The sequence below is a fragment of the Rattus norvegicus genome, chromosome 4 (assembly GCF_021556685.1).
Source record: "Rattus norvegicus strain SHRSP/BbbUtx chromosome 4, alternate assembly SHRSP_T2T, whole genome shotgun sequence".
In the NCBI taxonomy this organism is placed as follows: Eukaryota; Metazoa; Chordata; class Mammalia; order Rodentia; family Muridae; genus Rattus; species Rattus norvegicus.
The window spans coordinates 176,649,142-176,676,885 of NC_141537.1; the positions used below are offsets into that span (position 1 = coordinate 176,649,142).

Here is a 27,744-nt window from a genome sequence, read left to right on the forward strand (position 1 = left end):
TCTTAGTAATTTTAAAAAACTCCGATAACAAAAGAACAGAGTCTGGTGAGAGTGAAATTGTCACGAATAAAAACACCTGGCAGAAAGGTGTCACAAACTTAGCACAGCCATTTCTTTCTTTTTTCACCTGAAAATGCAATAACATTCCACTGTGTACTGTTACAAAACTTCCGAATAATTGATAGCACAGGCGACCTCACACACAGGAGAAGGGAGCAGGGAGATATGAAGAAGGCAAGCCAACAAAGGGGAAACAACCTTATCCAAATTCCCTTCCTTATAAAAGGAAAACACTCGCACCCAAGACAAAGCCTCAACATCTTGTAAAGAACAAGACATGAACCACTGCTCCCTTTCTCTAGCATTTAAAGCTCCATATCTAGAATGCAGACAGCACAGCTAACACTCAGAGGCCAGAATGTTGTAATGTAAACAGTTCCTTTTAACTTTGTCCAAAGAACACGAAATATGTTTGTTTTTAGTGACTTCTGGCAAAGTCTGTTATGATGAAATATCTGAATAATGTTTAAGCAGAAGGGAAGCTCAAAAAAAAAAAGTACTGGTTAACACAATGTAACCACAATTTATCTCTGGGATATTAGGCTCTGTTACATTGTATCTCTGGGACATTATACTGAGTTACAATGTATCTATGGCGTATTATGCTAAATAATGGTAATTTCATCTCCATTCATTAATGCGAAGTGATATTTCTTACAGAACTTCTGGAAAACAGAGTCAGAGTAGGAGTTAAATATTTATGCACTACATGCTATCTAATCAGGAAGACAGAAAAACACTAGTAATAATGAGTAACATTTGTTGCACACTTACTGCATGCCAGGTTCTACTCTACTGTTTTCATTTTGCTAATAGACTTGATCCTTAGGAAAATTTCGCCAGCCACATATTATATTTCTGGTTTTTTAGATGATGAAAGAAGTCTTATGTGCACCAAGAGAAGACAGGTTTCCTTAAATCTTGTTAACTTGGGCTCCTATTGCTGTTCTAAAGACCGTGACCAAAAGAAATTTGGGGGAGGAAGAGGTTTATTTCATTTTCACACTTCCAGATTAGTCTAGCACTGAGGCAGAATTTATCAAGGCAAGAGCCTGGAGTTAGAACTGAAGCAGAGACCGTGGAAGAGTGTTACTGGCTTGCTCTCCATGGCGGACACTAATTCAGTCATTAATCAGGAGAACGTCTTATAAACTTTCTTATAAGCAATCTCATAGAAGCACTTTCTCAAATGAGGTTTCTCTTTCTAGTAATTTTAACTTGTGCTAAGTTGATTTAAAAAACAAAACAAAACAAAACAAAACAAAGCAGGCCATCCCAGGTCTCAAAGCTTGTTATTTGCATATTAGCCACAGTTCTACTGCCATGCAGAGATACCATGACCAGGGCACCTCTTATAAAAGGAAGCATTTAATTGGAAGTTTGCTTCTAATTTCTTTCTTTCTTTTTTTTTTTTATTAACTTGAGTATTTCTTATATACATTTCGAGTGTTATTCCCTTTCCCGGTTTCCGGGCAAACATCACCCTCCCCCCTCCCCTTCCTTATGGGTGTTCCCCTCCCAACCCTCCCCCCATTGCCGCCCTCCCCCCATAGACTAGTTCACTGGGGGTTCAGTCTTAGCAGGACCCAGGGCTTCCCCTTCCACTGGTGCTCTTACTAGGATATTCATTGCTACCTATGGGGTCAGAGTCCAGGGTCAGTCCATGTATAGTCTTTAGGTAGTGGCTTAGTCCCTGGAAGCTCTGGTTGCTTGGCATTGTTGTACTTTTGGGGTCTCGAGCCCTTCAAGCTCTTCCAGTTCTTTCTCTGATTCCTTCAATAGGGGACCTATTCTCAGTTCAGTGGTTTGCTGCTGGCATTCGCCTCTGTATTTGCTGTATTCTGGCTGTGTCTCTCAGGAGCGATCTACAACCGGCTCCTGTCGGTCTGCACTTCTTTGCTTCATCCATCTTGTCTAATTGGGTGGCTGTATATGTATGGGCCACATGTGGGGCAGGCTCTGAATGGGTGTTACTTCAGTCACTGTTTTAATCTTTGCCTCTCCCTTCCCTGCCAGGGGTATTCTTTTTCCTCATTTAAAGAAGGAGTGAAGCATTCACATTTTGATCATCTGTCTTGAGTTTCGTTTGTTCTAGGGATCTAGGGTAATTCAAGCATTTGGGCTAATAGCCACTTATCAATGAGTGCATACCATGTATGTCTTTCTGTGATTGGGTTAGCTCACTCAGGATGATATTTTCCAGTTCCAACCATTTGCCTACGAATTTCATAAACTCGTTGTTTTTGATAGCTGAGTAATATTCCATTGTGTAGATGTACCACATTTTCTGTATCCATTCCTCTGTTGAAGGGCATCTGGGTTCTTTCCATTTTCTGGCTATTATAAATAAGGCTGCGATGAACATAGTGGAGCACGTGTCTCTTTTATATGTTGAGGCATCTTTTGGGTATATGCCCAAGAGAGGTATAGCTGGATCCTCAGGCAGTTCAATGTCTAATTTTCTGAGGAACCTCCAGACTGATTTCCAGAATGGTTTTACCAGTCTGCAACACCACCAACAATGGAGGAGTGTTCCTCTTTCTCCACATCCTCGCCAGCATCTGCTGTCACCTGAGTTTTTGATCTTAGCCATTCTCACTGGTGTGAGGTGAAATCTCAGGGTTGTTTTGATTTGCATTTCCCTTATGACTAAAGATGTTGAACATTTCTTTAGGTGTTTCTCAGCCATTCGGCATTCCTCAGCTGTGAATTCTTTGTTTAGCTCTGAACCCCATTTTTTAATAGGGTTATTTGTTTCCCTGCGGTCTAACTTCTTGAGTTCTTTGTATATTTTGGATATAAGGCCTCTATCTGTTGTCGGATTGGTAAAGATCTTTTCCCAATCTGTTGGTTGCCGTTTTGTCCTAACCACAGTGTCCTTTGCCTTACAGAAGCTTTGCAGTTTTATGAGATCCCATTTGTCGATTCTTGATCTTAGAGCATGAGCCATTGGTGTTTTGTTCAGGAAATTTTTTCCAGTGCCTATGTGTTCCAGATGCTTCCCTAGTTTTTCTTCTATTAGTTTGAGTGTGTCTGGTTTGATGTGGAGGTCCTTGATCCACTTGGACTTAAGCTTTGTACAGGGTGATAAGCATGGATCGATCTGCATTCTTCTACATGTTGACCTCCAGTTGAACCAGCACCAATTGCTGAAAATGCTATCTTTTTTCCATTGGATGGTTTTGGCTCCTTTGTCAAAAATCAAGTGACCATAGGTGTGTGGGTTCATTTCTGGGTCTTCAATTCTATTCCATTGGTCTATCTGTCTGTCTCTGTACCAATACCATGCAGTTTTTATCACTATTGCTCTGTAATACTGCTTGAGTTCAGGGATAGTGATTCCCCCTGAAGTCCTTTTATTGTTGAGGATAGCTTTAGCTATCCTGGGTTTTTTTGTTATTCCAGATGAATTTGCAAATTGTTCTGTCTAACTCTTTGAAGAATTGGATTGGTATTTTGATGGGGATTGCATTGAATCTGTAGATTGCTTTTGGTAAAATGGCCATTTTTACTATATTAATCCTGCCAATCCATGAGCATGGGAGATCTTCCCATCTTCTGAGGTCTTCTTCAATTTCTTTCCTCAGTGTCTTGAAGTTCTTATTGTACAGATCTTTTACTTGCTTGGTTAACGTCACACCGAGGTACTTTATATTATTTGGGTCTATTATGAAGGGTGTCGTTTCCCTAATTTCTTTCTCGGCTTGTTTCTCTTTTGTATAGAGGAAGGCAACTGATGTATTTGAGTTAATTTTATACCCAGCCACTTTGCTGAAGTTGTTTATCAGCTTTAGTAGTTCTCTGGTGGAACTTTTGGGATCACTTAAATATACTATCATGTCATCTGCAAATAGTGATAATTTGACCTCTTCTTTTCCGATCTGTATCCGCTTGATCTCCTTTTGTTGTCTGATTGCTCTGGCTAGAACTTCAAGAACTATATTGAATAAGTAGGGAGAGAGTGGGCAGCCTTGTCTAGTCCCTGATTTTAGTGGGATTGCTTCAAGTTTCTCTCCATTTAGTTTAATGTTAGCAACTGGTTTGCTGTATATGGCTTTTACTATGTTTAGGTATGGGCCTTGAATTCCTATTCTTTCCAGGACTTTTATCATGAAGGGGTGTTGAATTTTGTCAAATGCTTTCTCAGCATCTAATGAAATGATCATGTGGTTCTGTTCTTTCAGTTTGTTTATATAATGGATCACGTTGATGGTTTTCCGTATATTAAACCATCCCTGCATGCCTGGGATGAAGCCTACTTGATCATGGTGGATGATTGTTTTGATGTGCTCCTGAATTCGGTTTGCCAGAATTTTATTGAGTATTTTTGCGTCGATATTCATAAGGGAAATTGGTCTGAAGTTCTCTTTCTTTGTTGTGTCTTTGTGTGGTTTAGGTATAAGAGTAATTGTGGCTTCGTAGAAGGAATTCGGTAGGGCTCCATCTGTTTCAATTTTGTGGAATAGTTTGGATAATATTGGTATGAGGTCTTCTATGAAGGTTTGATAGAATTCTGCACTAAACCCGTCTGGAGCTGGGCTCTTTTTGGTTGGGAGACCTTTAATGACTGCTTCTATTTCCTTAGGAGTTATGGGGTTGTTTAACTGGTTTATCTGTTCCTGATTTAACTTCGATACCTGGTATCTGTCTAGGAAATTGTCCATTTCCTGAAGATTTTCAAATTTTGTTGAATATAGGTTTTTATAGTAAGATCTGATGATTTTTTGAATTTCCTCTGAATCTGTAGTTATGTCTCCCTTTTCATTTCTGATTTTGTTAATTTGGACGCACTCTCTGTGTCCTCTCGTTAGTCTGGCTAAGGGTTTATCTATCTTGTTGATTTTCTCAAAGAACCAACTTTTGGTTCTGTTGATTCTTTCTATGGTCCTTTTTGTTTCTACTTGGTTGATTTCAGCTCTGAGTTTGATTATTTCCTGCCTTCTACTCCTCCTGGGTGTTTTTGCTTCTTTTTGTTCTAGAGCTTTTAGGTGTGCTGTCAAGCTGCTGACATATGCTCTTTCCTGTTTCTTTCTGCAGGCACTCAGCGCTATGAGTTTTCCTCTTAGCACAGCTTTCATTGTGTCCCATAAGTTTGGGTATGTTGTACCTTCATTTTCATTAAATTCTAAAAAGTTTTTAATTTCTTTCTTTATTTCTTCCTTGACCAGGTTATCATTGAGTAGAGCATTGTTCAATTTCCACGTATATGTGGGCATTCTTCCCTTATTGTTATTGAAGACCAGTTTTAGGCCGTGGTGGTCCGATAGCACGCATGGGATTATTTCTATCTTTCTGTACCTGTTGAGGCCCGTTTTTTGACCAATTATATGGTCAATTTTGGAGAAAGTACCATGAGGAGCTGAGAAGAAGGTATATCCTTTTGCTTTAGGATAGAATGTTCTATAAATATCCGTTAAGTCCATTTGGCTCATGACTTCTCTTAGTCTGTCTACATCTCTGTTTAATTTCTGTTTCCATGATCTGTCCATTGATGAGAGTGGGGTGTTGAAATCTCCCACTATTATTGTGTGAGGTGTAATGTGTGTTTTGAGCTTTAGTAAGGTTTCTTTTACATATGTAGGTGCCCTTGTATTTGGGGCATAGATACTTAGGATTGAGAGTTCATCTTGGTGGATTTTTCCTTTGATGAATATGAAGTGTCCTTCCTTATCTTTTTTGATGACTTTTAGTTGGAAATTGATTTTATTTGATATTAGAATGGCTACTCCAGCTTGCTTCTTCTGACCATTTGCTTGGAAAGTTGTTTTCCAGCCTTTCACTCTGAGGTAGTGTCTGTCTTTGTCTCTGAGGTGTGTTTCCTGTAGGCAGCAGAATGCAGGGTCCTCGTTGTGTATCCAGTTTGTTAATCTATGTCTTTTTATTGGGGAGTTGAGGCCATTGATATTGAGAGATATTAAGGAATAGTGATTATTGTTTCCCTTTATATTCATATTTGGATGTGAGGCTATGTTTGTGTGCTTTCATTCTCTTTGTTTTGTTGCCAAGACAATTAGTTTCTTGCTTCTTCTAGGGTATAGCTTGCCTCCTTATGTTGGGCTTTACCATTTATTATCCTTTGTAGTGCTGGATTTGTAGAAAGATATTGTGTAAATTTGGTTTTGTCATGGAATATCTTGGTTTCTCCATCAATGTTAATTGAGAGTTTTGCTGGATACAGTAACCTGGGCTGGCATTTGTGTTCTCTTAGGGTCTGTATGACATCAGTCCAGGATCTTCTGGCCTTCATAGTTTCTGGCGAGAAGTTTGGTGTGATTCTGATAGGTCTGCCTTTATATGTTACTTGACCTTTTTCCCTTACTGCTTTTAATATTCTTTCTTTATTTTGTGCGTTTGGTGTTTTGACAATTATGTGACGGGAGGTGTTTCTTTTCTGGTCCAATCTATTTGGAGTTCTGTAGGCTTCTTGTATGTCTATGGGTATCTCTTTTTTTAGGTTAGGGAAGTTTTCTTCTATGATTTTGTTGAAGATATTTACTGGTCCTTTGAGCTGGGAGTCTTCACTCTCTTCTATACCTATTATCCTTAGGTTTGATCTTCTCATTGAGTCCTGGATTTCCTGTATGTTTTGGACCAGTAGCTTTTTCCGCTTTACATTATCTTTGACAGTTGAGTCAATGATTTCTATGGAATCTTCTGCTCCTGAGATTCTCTCTTCCATCTCTTGTATTCTGTTGGTGAAGCTTGTATCTACAGCTCCTTGTCTTTTCTTTTGGTTTTCTATATCCAGGGTTGTTTCCATTTGTTCTTTCTTGATTGCTTCTATTTCCATTTTTAATTCCTTCAACTGTTTGATTGTGTTTTCCTGGAATTCTTTCAGGGATTTTTGTGTCTCCTCTCTATGGGCTTCTACTTGTTTATTTATGTTTTCCTGGAATTCTTTCAGGGATTTTTGCGATTCTTTCAGGCATTTTTGCGATTCCTCTCTGTAGGCTTCTACTTGTTCTCTAAGGGAGTTCTTCATGTCTTTCTTGAAGTCCTCCAGCATAATGATCAAAAATGATTTTGAAACTAGATCTTGCTTTTCTGGTGTGTTTGGATATTCCATGTTTGTTTTGATGGGAGAATTGGGCTCCAATGGTGCCATGTAGTCTTGGTTTCTGTTGCTTGGGTTCCTGCGCTTGCCTCTCGCCATCAGATTATCTCTAGTGTTACTTTGTTCTGCTATTTCTGACAGTGGCTAGACTGTCCTATAAGCCTGTGTGTCAGAAGTGCTGTAGACCTGTTTTCCTCTCTTTCAGTCAGTTATTGGGACAGTGTTCTGCTCTCGGGCGTGTAGTTTTTCCTCTCTACAGGTCTTCAGTTGTTCCTGTGGGCCTGTGTCTTGAGTTCACCAGGCAGCTTTCTTGCAGCAGAAAATTTGGTCTTACCTGTGGTCCTGAGGCTCAAGTTCGCTCGTGGGGTGCTGCCCACGGGCTCTCTGCAGTGGCAGCAACCAGGAAGACCTGTGCCGCCCCTTCCGGGAGCTTCAGTGCACCAGGGTTCCAGATGGTCTTTGGCTTTTTCCTCTGGCGTCCGAGATGTGTGTGCAGGGAGCAGTCTCTTCTGGTTTCCCAGGCTTGTCTGCCTCTCTGAAGGTTTAGCTCTCCCTGCCACAGGATTTGGGTGCAGAGAACTATTTATCCTGTCTGTTTCTTTCAGGTTCCAGCGGTGTCTCAGGCAGGGGTCCTGCCGCTCCTGGGCCCTCCCCCACGGGAGCCCAGAGGCCTTATACAGTTTCCTCTTGGGCCAGGGATGTGGGCAGGGGTGAGCAGTGTTGGTGGTCTCTTCCGCTCTGCAGCCTCAGCAGTGCCCACCTGACCAGGCGGTTGGGTCTCTCTCTCACCGGGTCTGGGGGCAGAGAGCTGCTGCGGGCCGGGGTCCGCAGGTGTGGGACTTCCCTTGCTTCTAATTTTATGAAGTTAGTCCGTGTTCACTGTAGCAGGAGGCAGGCAGGCACAGCACTGTAGTAGTACTTGAAAGCTTTACAGGCAACAGGCAGAGAAACACACAGACACACACACACACACACACACACACACACAGAGACAGACAGAGAGAGAGAGAGAGAGAGACAGAGCGACAGAGAGACAGAGACAGAGACAGAGAGCTTGGCATGGAATTCTTAAACAACAAAACCCTCTCCTATTGATGTATCTACTCCAGCAAGGCCACACCTACTCCAGCTAGGCTATACCTCCTAAGTCTTCCCAAACAGTTTCACTGACTGGGGTCTAAGCATTCAACTATTTGAAGCTATGGAGAACATTCTCATCTAAACCACCAGACTTGGGGATCAAAGTCTAGCCTGAGGCAGTATTATTCTACAGCCCATCCTCTCAACTCTGTCCTATATTACAAAAGTTACTGGATTTATATAATATTAGTACTTAAGAGATTCTATGGGAAGTAAGACCTTATCATTGGACCATTTACAGTTGGTTTCTATGTATCTAAATTTTTTCTTCATAGTAAATCACTCAGCATGAATCACTCCTTAGATTGGCACACAAGCCTATGCACACAGTCTACACTCATGACTGGTACTCACAGATCTAGCGGGTACGAATGTCTAAGAGCGAAGTGTATAATGAAGTCTCGCAGCAATCTGCCTTGACACATGGTGACAACACACTTACAAATCTTTGCTTTGAGCTAATTAGTTTGCAGAGAGCTTACCGCTTGCTATCTCTGCTCTCGAGAGTTGTGTGTATCTGTACTGTAACAGTCATTCTTCAATAGTACAAAAGTATTATCACCTCAAAACAAAACAAGACAAAGGCGAAACTCCCCCTTTCTGACTTTATTCCAAATTTCATTTCTGGAACAGCATGAGGGAAGAATGAAAATATTGTCCATGTTCTCTCCACAGTACATACGAAGCCTTTCCCCCATTTAAGCCCCCCTTTAGAAGGAAGAGTAGTACTTCTTTTAAAAATAGATGTTGACATGATATGAAATGATATGACTGATGAAATTTGCAAGTTGACATTTGTGTTCCATTGGGGAAGAGTGGACTTCTGTAAAATTCAACACACATATAATGACATAAATGGTTCTTCATATCTAAAAGTTCTATTTGCACTGCCACATTATCCATTTTCCCAAACCATGGCGATCAGTAGTCCTCCTCAGCCTACAGTTGCACCTTTAAAGAATGTCGTCTGATTGCATTCAGCCTTATCAGACTGGCTATTGTCATAGAACCTGGCTTGAGCTCAGTTTTTTTAAAAATGATGTTTATAGCACATTTATTTGTAGTAGTTAACAGCAGTCTATTGACGTCCCATCTAGCTATATGTGTACTAGGAGACACCACAGTTGCTTTCGTATATGAGAAGTTATGAATGAAGTTGCTTTGTACACATCTGGGCATAAATTTTTGTATAGGCACAAATTTTAATGCCCTTGACCAAATGTCAAAATGTAACTCTATAGTGAGAATATTTTATGAGAAGTTGTTTAGCCATCTTCTAAAGTAGCTGTTCTGGTCACTGCAATGTCATCCTGTCCTCAACAGGACGTGAACAAATGTCTACCTACCTCCAGATAGGGAACCAACATGCCAAAGTACAGATAGCTTCAAAGTCCAAGCTGAGGAACCATGAGCTTTAGTGAGGTAACTTACAGGAACATGGGTGAGGAGTTACGGGAGCAGAAGACGACTGTACCACCAGAGCTCACTCCAGCATGGGAAGGTGCTTCATGAAGAAGATGCCTAATGAATCTAGTCAGTTTTGGGGGACATCCTGAAGCCCCTGAGTTGTTTCCTACCCAGCTTCATGATATTTTTCCTGCAAGACAGAACGTTTCCCCTCCATTTAGGGCATCCTGTGATTTTTTTCACCCCCCTTTTGACATTCTGTCATAAAATATCCGATAGTTTCCCACTCTTTAATATCCTGTCTTAATGAGCATAGGATTATGATCTGTGTTGGGAGGTTTTAGTTTCAGAGGAAACCATTCAATCATCACCACCAGCAATTTTAAGAATAGCCCGAGGTCTTCACCCTTAGTCTTATTTGCTTTCTTAGAAGTCTATATTTTGACAGTTGGAATAATTTAACCCCTGCCTCCTTCTCATTTAAATGTGCCTTTCTCTGGTTGCACAGCCTGAAACATTTTTTTAAAAAAAATATGGTTGTCATCTGCATACCTTCTTGAAAGAAGTGTCTCTTGCAGCCTATTTCTCAATTGTCCTACTTTCTTTTGTGTTGTTTGAAAAAAAAACACCAAAGCCAAGGCAATTTATAGGCTAAACAGTTCATATTAGTTTACAGTTCCAGAGAGGTGATAGCCCATCATGCTAGGGACATATGGCAGTAAGCCACATGCATGGAGACAGACACAGAAAGCTGAGAGCTCACATCTTCCAATGCAAGCATGAAGCAGAGAGGATAGCTGGAGTGGGACTACATTATACACTCTCGAAAGCCCACATCAGTGATAATACTTCCTCCATCAGACCACACCCCCTAAGCCTTCCCATAACCAAGACGACAGGGGCTATCTCTCATTCAAGCCACCCTATGAAGCAGATTTCAAGAGGTTGTCTTTTGTTTTGCTATGATTGTTTTTATATAAGCAGACATGTCTTTGACAGATACATTCTCCCTGTCTGAGACTTCTCATCATGTGTGATCATTTAAATGTGTTCTTCAAATGTCAGGAGTTCTTGATCATAATGGAAGCTAACCAATTATTTCTTCATAATTACACCCATCAAAGCAGATATTTTTTGTTGGATATTTTATATTTACCTTTCATATGTTATTTCCTTTCCTGGTTTCCCATCTGTAAGTCCCCATCCCACCCCCTCCCTCTTCCTCTATGAGAGTATTACCCTCCCCAACCATCCCCCTTCCCGCCTCCCTGCCCTGATATTCTCCTACACTGGGGAGCAGTGTTCAGCTTTGGCAGGACCAAGGGCTTCTCCTCCCACTGGTGCCCAACAAGGGCATCTGAATTGAAGACCCAAAAATGAACCCACACAACTATGGTCAAACTGAATCTTAATGACAGCATCACATCTTAGAAGGTGTAGGATTCCTCCAGAGCCTGTTAGCAACATCATTTTGCGTTTTTCACTGGAGTCTGTGGTCCTTTCTGAGTTTATTATTATTGTAAAAGGCATAAAGCGCAAGGGTCAACTCATTATTTTGAGATTATGCTTTCTCAATCGTGTTTTTTTTTTGTTTGTTTCTCCTTCCTGGCATAAGAAGGAACTGTCAGTTTCTGTGATTCGATTTCTGAGCTCTCTCTTTTTGTCCCTTTGGTGAGGTCTTCTATTTTCCCACGAATACAAACTCCTCTGGTTGCTGTCAATTTATAGTCAGCCTTGAAGTCGGGTACTGCCCGTTGTTAAATATTTTCTCCTTCAACATTGAATTTCTCGTTTTGTGTCTTTTGTTTCTCATATAAACTTAAAAGTTGCATAGTTAATGTCTACTGAATTCTTTGATGGGTTCAGTGGGCAGTTTGTGAACTGTGCATGTGGAGTTGAGAAGAACCAGCATGTTGACAGTCCGTTTCTCCCGCACACATACACAGAATACCTATTGTATGCCTTGTAAATGTTCTTCCATTTGAAATGTGTAGTTTTCACCTGCCTTCATTAAATTTACATAAAGCCATTGAACCTTCAGAGATACAACAAGAATAGTATGCTGTTTTTGCTTTGTTCATCTCAACTGTCACTGTTAATGACTTGTGTATAACCTCTTCTTATAGCTACCATTTATTTCCTTGGCAATCCTTTGAGATGTTTTGTAAGGATTATCCTGTAATATGGATGTCATCCTCTTCCTCCTTTCCTAATCTTGTAATTATTATTTCTTTTCATGTTTTATTGCATTAGCCAGGATGTACAGTTAACTGTTGATAGACAGTGGTAAGAAGGCTCTCCTGTTTTTTTCTACTGGTGAAACTCCTACTGTCTCATTATTAGTGGGCATACATTTTTGGCGTGCAGTCTTCATCGAGTTAAATAATTTAGTTTTTACAACACTTATTGTTAGATGTCTGCATATGTTTGTTTTTTATAGCCTGCTGATAGGATGGATTCATACAGTCATCTTACATAGCTGAGATAATCTCTCATCATGGAGTTTATTTTTCCATAGCCTACTAAATTTGCTGATTATCATTGAAATATTTTGCACTGTGTTTATGAGAGTATGATCTACCCTTCTTTTATCTTTTAATGTCTTTGTCAATTTTGGAAATGTGGGTAATGATGGACTCATAGGATATGAGGTATTCCTAGAGTTTCTATACTCTGAAGACTAGAGAGAATTAGTTTATTATTCTCCTTAGCTAGTTTCACTAGTGAAGTTGTCTATACCTGGTTCTTTCTATATGGTAAGTTTATTAACTAGCAAATTCATTATTCCACAGATATAGGCCTGTTCAGATTCCTTCTTTGTCTCATGTTCTGTGAAGATTGCATTCTTCAGAGAATAGGTCCATGCCAGCTACATCTTTAAAGTTGTCGGCAGAGCATTCACAGTATTCCTTCAGTTCTTTAAGTGCACATGTAAACGTAGCAATGGCTTTTTTGTCAAATATTAAATTGTGTCATTGCACTTCATCGTTGACCTAGTTAGAGTCTTACAAATTGGAATTTCAACAGAAATGGCTCTTGATTTTGTTGGTTTCTTCTACTGACATCACGTTTTCCATTTCATTGATTTCTTTTTCAACTTTGATTCTCCTCTGCTGTACTGGTTGGTTTTGTGTGTCAACTTGACACAAGGTAGAGTTGTCAGTGAGAAAGGAGACTTGGTTGAGGAAATGCCTCCACGAGATCCAGCTGTAAGGCGTTTTCGCAATTAGTGATCAGTGGGGAAGGCCCAGTATGTTGTTGCTGGTGCCATCCTTGGGCTGATGGCCCTGAGTTTTATAATAAGGTAGGCTGAGCAATCCATGAGAAGCAAGCCAGTAAGCAGCACTCCTCTATGGTTTCTGCATTAGCTCCTGCCTTCAGGATCCTGTCCTGTTTAAGTTCCTATCCTGACTTCCTTTAGTAATGAACAACAATATGGCAGTACAAGCCAAATAAATCCTTTCCTCCCCAAGTTGTCTTTTGGTCATGGTGTTTCACTGAACCAATGGAAATCCTAACTAAGATAAACCACTAGTTACATATAGGCAAAATTACAGAGATTTTTTCCTCTAAAAGTCCACTTAGAGGACAGAGTTTGTCTTATTAAGCACATACCCAAACTAACTTAGGCTGGTTTGGTTCTTTTCTCTTCCTACACATAACAACCAGATTAAGATTAAAACAATTTGTCTAGGCGTGATAGTTGTTGTGGGGAGCATCAGTGCATTTTTCTTGGGGAGTGCGTAGCTCCTGGCAGGTGGGATCCTGGACTGCTAACAAGTTACTTTGTGTGCTATTCAGAGAGAGGCCTGTACACAGGTGAGAGTCCTAGGCTACCAGGGGCATTATTAAAAAAAGAGGTATGGGTATAGCCCCAGCCAAGTAGAGACTTGGGTTATTAAGATGCTACCTATGCCTGTGTGTCTCAAAACTGTTCCAGGAAAACAGAATCTCCATATATATATATAAAAATGAAACTATTTCCCTAAGCATGATAACCCCATCCTACTTACAGTAAGTCAAAATGAATTGAAGAGCTTAATGTGAGACGGGAAGGTCTGAAATTTCTAAAGAAATGTGAAGAAATCCTTTCAGAGATTGGCATAGACAAGCATTTTCTGAACAGCACTTCAGAAACTGAAGCAATAAAAACAAAAAAACAATATTGGCATATGGGATTGCACGGTTTGAAAAAGGTTCTGAATAGCAAAGGAAATAGTCATCAGAATATATATATGTATATATATATATATATATATTCACCCAAAGAATAATATCCCCGTTATATAAAACACTGAAAAAATGAAACAATATAGTCACTCAGAAAATAGGCAAATGAATCGAAATCCTATCAATAGAAGATATACAAATAGGCATTAAACTCATACAGCCAAAAGGGAAAATTAGAATTCTGTTAAATTCTACTTCATTCCAATCATAATGACAATCATCAAATAAAATTGTGTGTGTGTGTGTGTGTGTGTGTGTGGTGTGCTGTGGTGTGTGTGGTGTATGTGGGGTGTGTGTGTGTGTGTGTATGTGTGTGTTGTATGTGCATGTGCATATGTGAGACGGTACACATGTGGAGGTGAGAGGAAAACATGCAAAAGTTGGTTCTCTCTTCCCATCACGTGAATCCAAGGGATTGAACTCAGATCATCACGTTTGACAGTAAGCACCTTTCCATGCTGAGCCATATCATCAGCCCCTATTTCTCACATCTTTATGCTATATTTAAAATGCGTATTGGCCTCGCGATACTGGACTTAATTTGAGCCTTCCCAGGGTACTCCCTGCCTCCCTGTCCTCTTCAAATACCCCCTCATTCTCCACCAGCTTAAAAGCCTTCACCTGCTGCATGTTTCAGTCCATATGCTGTCTCTTCTTTGGGTAAATTTCTTTGAGTCCCTAAAGATTTACCTCAGATATTAAGGGTTGCATCTATAAAGGCTTCACCTGTGTGGGGCTTCGGTCACTTTTTTTCCTGGTTCTTTCATAGACTTATGGTGGTGTCAAGGCTCAGTCCCCATTGCACTGTTTTCCTCTGGTTCTTTGCCCTCAGGTGGTTTTAGTTCTCTTATGAGTTTTCATGGTTTGGTTTGTCATCCATGGCCTTTAGAACCATTCTCAACAATGAAGCTCAGCAGAGTAGCCATCTTATTGTAAGTACAGCTGGTGTTTGTTGAGTAAATCAATTGCAATCCAAACAAAGCAATGGAGTTTATTAAAACTCTATGAGGAAGCCAGGGAACAGTACAGTTGCCATTAGACTTCAAGCTCAGATCTCTGGCCAAAGAAAACAAATAAACCCTTGCCAGGACTGCAGGTAAATATAGACTTTACCTTTTCTTGGTCCTGTCAGCCTGGTTTAAGATCAACTGAGTTGGAAAGGTGGAAAGGTGGTTAAGGGCACTCCCTGCTCTTCCAAACGACCCAGGTTCAGTTCCAAGCACCTAGAAGTGTGTTTACAACCATCTGTGGTTATAGTTCCAAGGGATCTTATGACTTCTGCCCCTCATGGCCACTGCATACACTTGGTGTACAGTTATGTGTGCAGGCAAAGCACATAGAGTAAAATAAATATTCAGAAATTGTTTTAAATCTAAAAATGAAAGTGAACACTTTTCCTTCTGTTTAAAATCTCACACACAAAATGTACCCCTGCTGTTAGTCCTCCAGTGCGTTTTTTATTGGAGATTTTTTTTCTTTGCTACTTTGTAAACTTCTATCATTCTTTTTTAAAACTTAAGTTCCATATTATGAACAGGGCTATAGGAACGGTTTCAATATTATATAATAGGCAGAATAAAACATATATCATAATCTAAAGAAATATACATCTATATAAATATATCTCATACCCTCATAATATCTGGGGGTGGGGCATTGGGGATCTCTGTGCCCAGTAGGTTTACTTACATCTGTTAATTATTTCTTCTTATAAAATGATTTTAAGGGTTGGGGATTTAGCTCAGCGGTAGAGCGCTTGCCTAGCAAATGTGAGGCCCTGGGTTCGGTCCCCAGCTCCGAAAAAAAATGATTTTAGTGTTTGACTGTGAAATTTGGGGTGTTGTATGCTTCTTTTAAGATTGAAATAATGAAAAAAACCCTCTTTTCTGAACTTTTGGAAGCTTTCTGTAGGTGGACCAACCCTTGTCCTTGGTTATAGTTCTTTCCATATTACAAAGATGCCCCCTGGATTCCTGATAATATTTCCTCTGTATTCATAAATCAGACCTCTAATAGTTAGGATTTAGATGAGAATATTCTGCCTTTATTTAATAATCAGAAAATCATTCTGTCAACACACTAATCACTGATTAGTATGGATGCTTTTTGTAATGTCTTGCATAAAAATATGTTTGACTAAATTGACAGAATAGTTGTGTCTTTATGTCAGTGAATGTACAGAAGAGATTTTACCTATAGGAAAAAAGGGTAAGTGTTGGGGAAAGATCAAACGTTTAAAATTGATGTTAGTATTATTTCTTGGAGAGATGTGGCGAAACATACAAGTCATCAAGAATCATTTAAATACACATTTTCTTTTGTGATGTTCTGAGAATGAAATTTTATATCATCCATTCCCAGAACTTAAGCCTTGTAATTTCTGGACAGATGAGTTTAATACACATTTAAAGATATACTTTTTTTTACATGTATGTGTGTGTTCACACGTATGCCTGTGCACCATGTGCCCACAGAAGCCAGACTCTAGTCCTTTGGAACCAAATCTCAGTCATTAGAAAGAGCAGCCAGTACGCTTCAGAGCAATACCCCCAGTCCGTGTATGTTATTTACAGTGACTTACGATGGGGATTCAAGCAGTGGTATTCAGTTAAAATATACTAGAGTGATAAGAAAGGGCAGGAATACAAACCTACATGAATATATGCATGACAAAAATGATGAAATATTGAGAATAATATGGAGGAAGATTATCAAATGAACTCAGGGTGAAGTATTCTGGGAGGAAAAGTAGATAGTAGAAGAGTACAAGGAAAGGAAATTTTGGCGTTATATTTTAAAGAGTCACAGATAAATGTATACATCAGTGAGATGTCCGTGTAGCCACATGAATTAAAAACTTGATTTAAAGTATGGTTTTTATTAAGAGAACAGTTTGTATCTACTGATAAATGCAGTTCATCATTTATTTAAAAAAAGAACAGCAGTGAATATTATCACAGACCCTCATCTCCTGGACTGTTACCCATCCTTAGGAGAGATGTTACATGTACTTTATAGCCTACTGCCCACTACTCTACATGTCAGAGACCACATTAGATTCTTGGCCTTTTAGCTGTAGGACCTGTGCTTATGTCACATGTACTTCATAAACTTGCTTCTGTGGAGTCACATGGGAAGCTTCCTTGAGCACCCAGTGTTGGACTGATTGGTCTAATTATTGCTTGGAATTCTTTTCGTGAATTGTATTGTGTTTCAAGGATGAACTACTTGGCATTAGGCTCCCTGAAGTCTGATCCAGCTTACCATGGTCAATCGGCACTGGGTCTTTATTTGGTTTGCTTTCCAGCCTGGACATCTGGAGGAACTCTCTCATATTTCTATGCCTTTTAAACATGAAGCTTAATGTCTCAAACATGAAGTTTGAGGTGATTCAAACAGGCTTTAGAAAACACTTCAGTCACATATTGAGTGATTATCATCAGATATCTATGAAAATAATTCTATATTAACACTAAAAAGAGGTTGTTACTACATCGTTCCTTAGTAGATGTATATAGTGAATCTTAGTTGATTTTTATTTTTTTTAATTATCATTCTTTTATTTTACCTGTATGAGTGGATTTATCCTCATATATGTCTGTGTACCATATGTATATTTGATGCTAGAAGAGGCCAGAAGAGGGCATCAGGCCCTCTGGAACGGGAGTTACAGACAGTTCTGACCACAGTGTGGGTAATGGAAACAGAACCTGAGTCTTCTGGAACAGTAGACGGTGTTTTTAACCACTACCCACCTCTCCAGCCTGAATTTCTTTATGTTAAAGTAAATACTGACAGGAAATGCTTTCTGTTGCAACTCTGCTAATTTTTCTGTGTTGTAGCCCCCCCCCATGTGTTCCTTTCTGTCTTTATGTCCATTGCTTTTCATATTGGCATGTTTTTATTTCTTTCTTGTTTCCCTTTGTGCATATCACATGTGTCCTTAGCAATTAGAACTGCAATTGCATATCAACATGCATTTTAATGTGATAATAAGCTCAACCATGTGTAAAATTTCTGTTATTGCTGATACAAATCATCCACTTTTACACTGAGGAATTTACGACTACAGATTAAAACAGAAAACTCTCTGCCCGATTGATTGGTGGTTGGCCTACATGGATTTACTAATACAGGTTTCTACATGGCTGCCTTTGACTTTGTTATGGATTTGTCATCCACGCACAGTTTTATGTATCTATCACCCTCTTATTTCTATCCATCAGACTCCACATTCCTGACATGTTCTCTCATTGTGCAAGCTTTGTAATCAGCTCCCACAAATTTTACTCATCTGAGGAAAATACCGATTTCTCTTTGACATTTGAGGGACAGTTTTGTGACTACAGTTTGAAATCAGCAAGCTTTAATACTTTTTCCTCTCACCACTATACATGCACCACACTACCTCTTTTTAACCTGCATGTTCTTTCTGTTGAGAACTGTGCAGATCATACAGCTTAAAGAAGAGCAATTGGTTTTGCCCATCACCGGTGCCCAAGGCACAAGTCAAGATTCCAGCAGAGCCAGGGTCAGATGATGGCTCTCTTTCTGGATGTGCAAGTGGACTTCTTACAGCATCCTCACATGACAGAAAGAGGATCATGTACTGTGCTTTCTCTTATTACAAGGCCAATCACCCCAATGTGCAGGTTCAACTATCAGGAACCAACACCTTCCCAATAGCCATAATACTACATGGGGATGTGGTTTTGACACAGAGATTTGGAGAGGCATAAAGTCATATTCCATAGGTGGTTACATTTTAATATTAGAACAATAGTAATTTGCTTATTGATATGGATGTGGGCTAGAAAAGAAAAAATGAATAAAAGGAAAAAAAGACGAATCAATAGCTTTTGTTGGACTAAATCACTCAATATTTTATTGATAACCTTTTTATCTGTGGGAGTTTGAATTAGAATGACCCCCCCATCCCCAGTATCCTCACATATTCACCAGCGGTTGGAACTGTTTGGGAAGGATAGGGAGCTGTGGCCTTGTTGGAAGCAAGTGTGTCACTGGGAATGAGCTTTGAGGTTTCAAAAAGCCCATGGCATTCCTAGGTTGTTTTTTTCTTTCTTTCTTTTGTTTTTTAGACCTCCTGGTTTTATCGACATGTATACTCTCAGGCCTAGCTCTAGCACCATACAGCCTGCCTGAGGCCAGGCATCCCATGGTAATGGTGATGGAGTAATCCTCTAAAATTATAAGCAAGGCCTCCATTACGTCTTCTTCCTTACAAGATGCCTGGTCATGGTGTCTCCTCACGGTAATAAAAAAAGTACCTAAGATCAAATTTTAGATCAAATGTTAGTCATTTTGTTGGCATTGGAAGCTGTTTACAGTCTCTGAATCCAGTGATGGTGTCTGCCCTAGGCAACAAGGACTGTTGCCATGGCAACCACCCCATTCCTAGCATGCACCTTCCTGCACGGTGTGATTATGTCACAGTCCAGATAAAAGGCAGAGACCCCAACCTCCTCCCACTGCCTTCTTATCCCCTTCTTCTTCCTATTCTCTTCCCTGCTTTCCCCCAATAAACCTCTTCTCATGGAGCTGTGCTGGCCTGGTGCGATCTGTCCAGATATGAGCAGCCTTTTAATATAACATATTTGTATTGTGCATGGGACCTCCATTAACTTTTCAGACTTCAAATTTCATCTGAGTTTTCAAAAACATTGCCTTTGAAAACATCCTGCTCATCCCTAGAGTTGTATGTTGCTGAAATGAAAGTTAGGCTAAAGTGATGGTCAACTGAGATTATCCACTTAGAAATAAGTTTATAATCTGTGTTAGCTTTACTGCTGAAATGATTACCAAGTTAGAAAGTTATACTTTATCTGTACAACCAGAACATTAAGAGGTAAGGTAATATCAACCATTACAGTGGACAGACTGATGCTGCGTTTCATTAAAAACAACAACGACTACTACAACAATGACAACAAAAACCCCAACAAATGGTGTCTTGTAGAAAAGCAATTGAATTCTGTAAATAGTATATACTTCATTAGCTAACGTTCCCCTCTTACCTTTCTGCTTTTTCTTAGCTATTTTTGGCAGCCCTCTCCTTCAGCTACATATGCAAAGCACTAGGTGGAGTTGTTATGAAGAGTTCCATCACCCAAATCGAAAGAAGATTCGACATACCATCTTCCATTTCTGGTTTGATTGATGGAGGCTTTGAAATTGGTAAGGTTTATTTCTGTTTTAACTGCCAGACTTACAGAGGAAAAGTAGAGTCCATTCATACACTATACCCATGCTTCTCCAAGATAACGTCTTTTCTGGAAAAAAAAAAAGCAATATCATTTTTATTGTCCTATCTTGGGAAGCAGTGCTGCTGATGCCTAGGCATTAAAGCCAGTGATTTTACTTAAAGTGCTACAAAGTGATCACTAGGCACTCTGCAAAGAAGGTTTTGAAAGATGGATTTTACACAGATGTATTGCTCTCAGACTAACTCTTGGGTGACTCATCCTTCCCTCTCTCAAGACCAGAGATGAAGAAAAGTTGAGGAGCTATAGTGCCTTTGATTGAAGGGTAAAGAAGAGCTCTGGAATGGCCTGTGTGGGATCCCTGCTCTTTACCACCCTGGCAGATCGCTCTACAACATTTCAGATGCTATTTTGTTGTCTTCGCTTTGGTTTTCACAGCTTCTTCCGTGTTACCTGAGCTCCATGCGGTTACACCAAGGGATACTCCTTTAACCTCAGGAAGAAGAAAGTTGTTGCTCCTTCTTCATTTTTACCTCTTTAATTATTTGGAAACCCTCACAACTATGTCTATCATATGGATTTCCAGCAGTCCCTACAAATTTGAGGGCCATTTTCCTTAAAAATTGATATAGGGTATATTTAAGCCAGTGTTTTTATAAATAATTACATAAAGCATTACCCATCTGTCTTTCTTCATGAATCCTAAAACTCTTTTTGATGCAAAGGATATTTTATATCATATATACATATATACATTATATATGTGTGCATGTATGTGTATATATATGTGTGTGTGTATGTATATATTGCAGTATTACACTTCCCTGTCTCAAAACAAACAACAGACAGACCGAATTTGCATGTGTCTAGGTTGTGAGGCTGAAAGGGAGCACTGGATACCCTGGAGCTGCAGCTGCAGTTACAGGCAGTAGTGAGCTACCCAGTATGACCACAGAATTCCATGTACAGGTCCTGTACATGAGTAGCAAGTGCTCTTGGGCACTCAGATATCTCTCCTGCCCCAATAGGAGCATCTACATTTCCACAGTTATAATAATATAATTTTATAAGGTTGACTTTCAATGTGTCTTTATTGAATGTTTCTTCACCTACAAGATTCTTGATACCATGGCTCCAATCTTTGTCTTTGCTTTTCCTTTAGTACACTTTCAATGATTATTTATTTATAAGTGAGAGGTAAATGAGACCCTGCTTGTTGAAAAATGGCTGGAGGATTTAAAAGCTTGAGGCTTCTATCTCTGAGCCCTGAAAACTAAAGTCTCATTGCTGAATTGAATTATCTATCTATCTATCTGTCTGTCTGTCTGTCTGTATCTGTCTGTCTGTCTATCTATCTATCTATCTATCTATCTATCTATCACAGAGCCTGCCTATCTATCTATCTATCTATCTATCTATCTATCTATCTATCTATCTATCTATCCATCCATCCATCCATCCATCCATCCATCCATCCATCCATCCATCCATCCATCCATCCATCCATCCATCCATCCATCTATCTATCTATCTATCTATCTATCTATCTATCTATCTATCTATCTATCTATCTATCACAGAGCCTGCCTATCTCTCTGTCTGTCTGTCTGTCTGTCTATCTATCTATCTGTCTATCTATCTATATGTCTATCTATCTATCTATCTATCTATCTATCTATCTATCTATCTATCTATCTATCATCTATCTATGATAGAGGCTCATTTTTCTCATCTATGAGCATTGAAAACCCAACTACTGCACTCATATGCTCATGTATTCACGAGTTTAAAAAAGAAAATCAATAAACCTGTAATAAAAAGTAAAACAAAATAAGAAAGCTTCTACATTTTTTGGTTTTGGTTTTGGTTTTTGATTTTTTTGACATGGGGTTTCCCTGTATCATACCCCTGGCTCTCCTGGACTTGCTTTGTAGACCAGGCTCACCTTGAACTGTTGGAGATCTACCTGCCTCTGCCTGCAGAGGGCTGAGATGTGCACGACCATGCCTGACTTCTTTCTGCTTATTCTTTTTTTTTTTTATTAACTTGAGTATTTCTTATATACATTTCGAGTGTTATTCCCTTTCCCGGTTTCCGGGCAAACATCCCCCTCCCCCCTCCCCTTCCTTATGGGTGTTCCCCTCCCAACCCTCCCCCCATTGCCGCCCTCCCCCCATAGACTAGTTCACTGGGGGTTCAGTCTTAGCAGGACCCAGGGCTTCCCCTTCCACTGGTGCTCTTACTAGGATATTCATTGCTACCTATGGGGTCAGAGTCCAGGGTCAGTCCATGTATAGTCTTTAGGTAGTGGATTAGTCCCTGGAAGATCTGGTTGCTTGGCATTGTTGTACATATGGGGTCTCGAGCCCTTCAAGCTCTTCCAGTTCTTTCTCTGATTCCTTCAATAGGGGACCTATTCTCAGTTCAGTGGTTTGCTGCTGGCATTCGCCTCTATATTTGATGTATTCTGGGTGTGTCTCTCAGGAGCGATCTACATCCGGCTCCTGTCGGTCTGCACTTCTTTGCTTCATCCATCTTGTCTAATTGGGTGGCTGTATATGTATGGGCCACATGTGGGGCAGGCTCTGAATGGGTGTTCCTTCAGTCTCTGTTTTAATCTTTGCCTCTCCCTTCCCTGCCAAGGGTATTCTTTTTCCTCATTTAAAGAAGGAGTGAAGCATTCACATTTTGATCATCCGTCTTGAGTTTCGTTTGTTCTAGGGATCTAGGGTAATTCAAGCATTTGGGCTAATAGCCACTTATCAATGAGTGCATACCATGTATGTCTTTCTGTGATTGGGTTAGCTCACTCAGGATGATATTTTCCAGTTCCAACCATTTGCCTACGAATTTCATAAACTCGTTGTTTTTGATAGCTGAGTAATATTCCATTGTGTAGATGTACCACATTTTCTGTATCCATTCCTCTGTTGAAGGGCATCTGGGTTCTTTCCATTTTCTGGCTATTATAAATAAGGCTGCGATGAACATAGTGGAGCACGTGTCTCTTTTATATGTTGAGGCATCTTTTGGGTATATGCCCAAGAGAGGTATAGCTGGATCCTCAGGCAGTTCAATGTCCAATTTTCTGAGGAACCTCCAGACTGATTTCCAGAATGGTTTTACCAGTCTGCAATCCCACCAACAATGGAGGAGTGTTCCTCTTTCTCCACATCCTCGCCAGCATCTGCTGTCACCTGAGTTTTTGATCTTAGCCAATCGCACTGGTGTGAGGTGAAATCTCAGGGTTGTTTTGATTTGCATTTCCCTTATGACTAAAGATGTTGAACATTTCTATAGGTGTTTCTCAGCCATTCGGCATTCCTCAGCTGTGAATTCTTTGTTTAGCTCTGAACCCCATTTTTTAATAGGGTTATTTGTTTCCCTGCGGTCTAACTTCTTGAGTTCTTTGTATATTTTGGATATAAGGCCTCTATCTGTTGTAGGATTGGTAAAGATCTTTTCCCAATCTGTTGGTTGCCGTTTTGTCCTAACCACAGTGTCCTTTGCCTTACAGAAGCTTTGCAGTTTTATGAGATCCCATTTGTCGATTCTTGATCTTAGAGCATGAGCCATTGGTGTTTTGTTCAGGAAATTTTTTCCAGTGCCCATGTGTTCCAGATGCTTCCCTAGTTTTTCTTCTATTAGTTTGAGTGTATCTGGTTTGATGTGGAGGTCCTTGATCCACTTGGACTTAAGCTTTGTACAGGGTGATAAGCATGGATCGATCTGCATTCTTCTACATGTTGCCCTCCAGTTGAACCAGCACCATTTGCTGAAAATGCTATCTTTTTTCCATTGGATGGTTTTGGCTCCTTTGTCAAAAATCAAGTGACCATAGGTGTGTGGGTTCATTTCTGGGTCTTCAATTCTATTCCATTGGTCTATCTGTCTGTCTCTGTACCAATACCATGCAGTTTTTATCACTATTGCTCTGTAATACTGCTTGAGTTCAGGGATAGTGATTCCCCCTGAAGTCCTTTTATTGTTGAGGATAGCTTTAGCTATCCTGGGTTTTTTGTTATTCCAGATGAATTTGCAAATTGTTCTGTCTAACTCTTTGAAGAATTGGATTGGTATTTTGATGGGGATTGCATTGAATCTGTAGATTGCTTTTGGTAAAATGGCCATTTTTACTATATTAATCCTGCCAATCCATGAGCATGGGAGATCTTTCCATCTTCTGAGGTCTTCTTCAATTTCTTTCCTCAGTGTCTTGAAGTTCTTATTGTACAGATCTTTTACTTGCTTGGTTAAAGTCACACCGAGGTACTTTATATTATTTGGGTCTATTATGAAGGGTGTCGTTTCCCTAATTTCTTTCTCGGCTTGTTTCTCTTTTGTATAGAGGAAGGCAACTGATTTATTTCAGTTAATTTTATACCCAGCCACTTTGCTGAAGTTGTTTATCAGCTTTAGTAGTTCTCTGGTGGAACTTTTGGGATCACTTAAATATACTATCATGTCATCTGCAAATAGTGATATTTTGACCTCTTCTTTTCCGATCTGTATCCCTTTGATCTCCTTTTGTTGTCTGATTGCTCTGGCTAGAACTTCAAGAACTATATTGAATAAGTAGGGAGAGAGTGGGCAGCCTTGTCTAGTCCCTGATTTTAGTGGGATTGCTTCAAGTTTCTCTCCATTTAGTTTAATGTTAGCAACTGGTTTGCTGTATATGGCTTTTACTATGTTTAGGTATGGGCCTTGAATTCCTATTCTTTCCAGGACTTTTATCATGAAGGGGTGTTGAATTTTGTCAAATGCTTTCTCAGCATCTAATGAAATGATCATGTGGTTCTGTTCTTTCAGTTTGTTTATATAATGGATCACGTTGATGGTTTTCCGTATATTAAACCATCCCTGCATGCCTGGGATGAAGCCTACTTGATCATGGTGGATGATTGTTTTGATGTGCTCTTGAATTCGGTTTGCCAGAATTTTATTGAGTATTTTTGCGTCGATATTCATAAGGGAAATTGGTCTGAAGTTCTCTTTCTTTGTTGGGTCTTTGTGTGGTTTAGGTATAAGAGTAATTGTGGCTTCATAGAAGGAATTCGGTAGGGCTCCATCTGTTTCAATTTTGTGGAATAGATTGGATAATATTGGTATGAGGTCTTCTATGAAGGTTTGATAGAATTCTGCACTAAACCCGTCTGGACCTGGGCTCTTTTTGGTTGGGAGACTTTTAATGACTGCTTCTATTTCCTTAGGAGTTATGGGGTTGTTTAACTGGTTTATCTGTTCCTGATTTAACTTCGATACCTGGTATCTGTCTAGGAAATTGTCCATTTCCTGAAGATTTTCAAATTTTGTTGAATATAGGTTTTTATAGTAAGATCTGATGATTTTTTGAATTTCCTCCGAATCTGTAGTTATGTCTCCCTTTTCATTTCTGATTTTGTTAATTTGGGCACACTCTCTGTGTCCTCTCGTTAGTCTGGCTAAGGGTTTATCTATCTTGTTGATTTTCTCAAAGAACCAACTTTTGGTTCTGTTGATTCTTTCTATGGTCCTTTTTGTTTCTACTTGGTTGATTTCAGCTCTGAGTTTGATTATTTCCTGCCTTCTACTCCTCCTGGGTGTATTTGCTTCTTTTTGTTCTAGAGCTTTTAGGTGTGCTGTCAAGCTGCTGACATATGCTCTTTCCTGTTTCTTTCTGCAGGCACTCAGCGCTATGAGTTTTCCTCTTAGCACAGCTTTCATTGTGTCCCATAAGTTTGGGTATGTTGTACCTTCATTTTCATTAAATTCTAAAAAGTTTTTAATTTCTTTCTTTATTTCTTCCTTGACCAGGTTATCATTGAGTAGAGCATTGTTCAATTTCCACGTATATGTGGGCATTCTTCCCTTATTGTTATTGAAGACCAGTTTTAGGCCGTGGTGGTCCGATAGCACGCATGGGATTATTTCTATCTTTCTGTACCTGTTGAGGCCCGTTTTTTGACCAATTATATGGTCAATTTTGGAGAAAGTACCATGAGGAGCTGAGAAGAAGGTATATCCTTTTGCTTTAGGATAGAATGTTCTATAAATATCCGTTAAGTCCATTTGGCTCATGACTTCTCTTAGTCTGTCTACATCACTGTTTAATTTCTGTTTCCATTATCTGTCCATTGATGAGAGTGGGGTGTTGAAATCTCCCACTATTATTGTGTGAGGTGCAATGTGTGTTTTGAGCTTTAGTAAGGTTTCTTTTACGTATGTAGGTGCCCTTGTATTTGGGGCATAGATACTTAGGATTGAGAGTTCATCTTGGTGGATTTTTCCTTTGATGAATATGAAGTGTCCTTTCTTATCTTTTTTGATGACTTTTAGTTGGAAATTGATTTTATTTGATATTAGAATGGCTACTCCAGCTTGCTTCTTCTGACCATTTGCTTGGAAAGTTGTTTTCCAGCCTTTCACTCTGAGGTAGTGTCTGTCTTTGTCTCTGAGGTGTGTTTCCTGTAGGCAGCAGAATGCAGGGTCCTCGTTGCGTATCCAGTTTGTTAATCTATGTCTTTTTATTGGGGAGTTGAGGCCATTGATATTGAGAGATATTAAGGAATAGTGATTATTGCTTCCCGTTATATTCATATTTGGATGTGAGGTTATGTTTGTGTGCTTTCATTCTCTTTGTTTTGTTGCCAAGACGATTAGTTTCTTGCTTCTTCTAGGGTATAGCTTGCCTCCTTATGTTGGGCTTTACCATTTATTATCCTTTGTAGTGCTGGATTTGTAGAAAGATATTGTGTAAATTTGGTTTTGTCATGGAATATCTTGGTTTCTCCATCAATGTTAATTGAGAGTTTTGCTGGATACAGTAACCTGGGCTGGCATTTGTGTTCTCTTAGGGTCTGTATAACATCAGTCCAGGATCTTCTGGCCTTCATAGTTTCTGGCAAGAAGTCTGGTGTGATTCTGATAGGTCTCCATTTATATGTTACTTGACCTTTTTCCCTTACTGCTTTTAATATTCTTTCTTTATTTTGTGCGTTTGGTGTTTTGACAATTATGTGACGGGAGGTGTTTCTTTTCTGGTCCAATCTGTTTGGAGTTCTGTAGGCTTCTTGTATGTCTATGGGTATCTCTTTTTTTAGGTTAGGGAAGTTTTCTTCTATGATTCTGTTGAAGATATTTACTGGTCCTTTGAGCTGGTAGTCTTCACTCTCTTCTATACCTATTATCCTTAGGTTTCATCTTCTCATTGAGTCCTGGATTTCCTGTATGTTTTGGACCAGTAGCTTTTTCCGCTTTACATTATCTTTGACAGTTGAGTCAATGATTTCTATGGAATCTTCTGCTCCTGAGATTCTCTCTTCCATCTCTTGTATTCTGTTGGTGAAGCTTGTATCTACAGCTCCTTGTCTCTTCTTTTGGTTTTCTATATCCAGGGTTGTTTCCATGTGTTCTTTCTTGATTGCTTCTATTTCCATTTTTAATTCCTTCAACTGTTTGATTGTGTTTTCCTGGAATTCTTTCAGGGATTTTTGCGATTCCTCTCTGTAGGCTTCTACTTGTTTATTAATGTTTTCCTGTGTTTCCCTAAGTGTGTTCATGTCTTTCTTGAAGTCCTCCAGCATCATGATCAAATATGATTTTGAAACTAGATCTTGCTTTTCTGGTGTGTTTGGATATTCCATGTTTGTTTTG

General features: G+C 39.5%; 1 protein-coding gene across 4 annotated transcripts in view; it reads left to right on the forward strand.

Moving 5' to 3' along the window:
• Window positions 1–27,744, forward strand: part of Slco1b2 (solute carrier organic anion transporter family member 1B2) — a 68,547-nt gene that overhangs the window by 5,441 nt on the left and 35,362 nt on the right. For all 4 annotated transcript variants that reach the window (XM_087659133.1, NM_031650.3, NM_001270586.1 and 1 more), the window contains 1 exon segment: window positions 19,945–20,086. In XM_087659133.1, coding sequence (XP_087515259.1) covers window positions 19,945–20,086 — 142 coding nt within the window.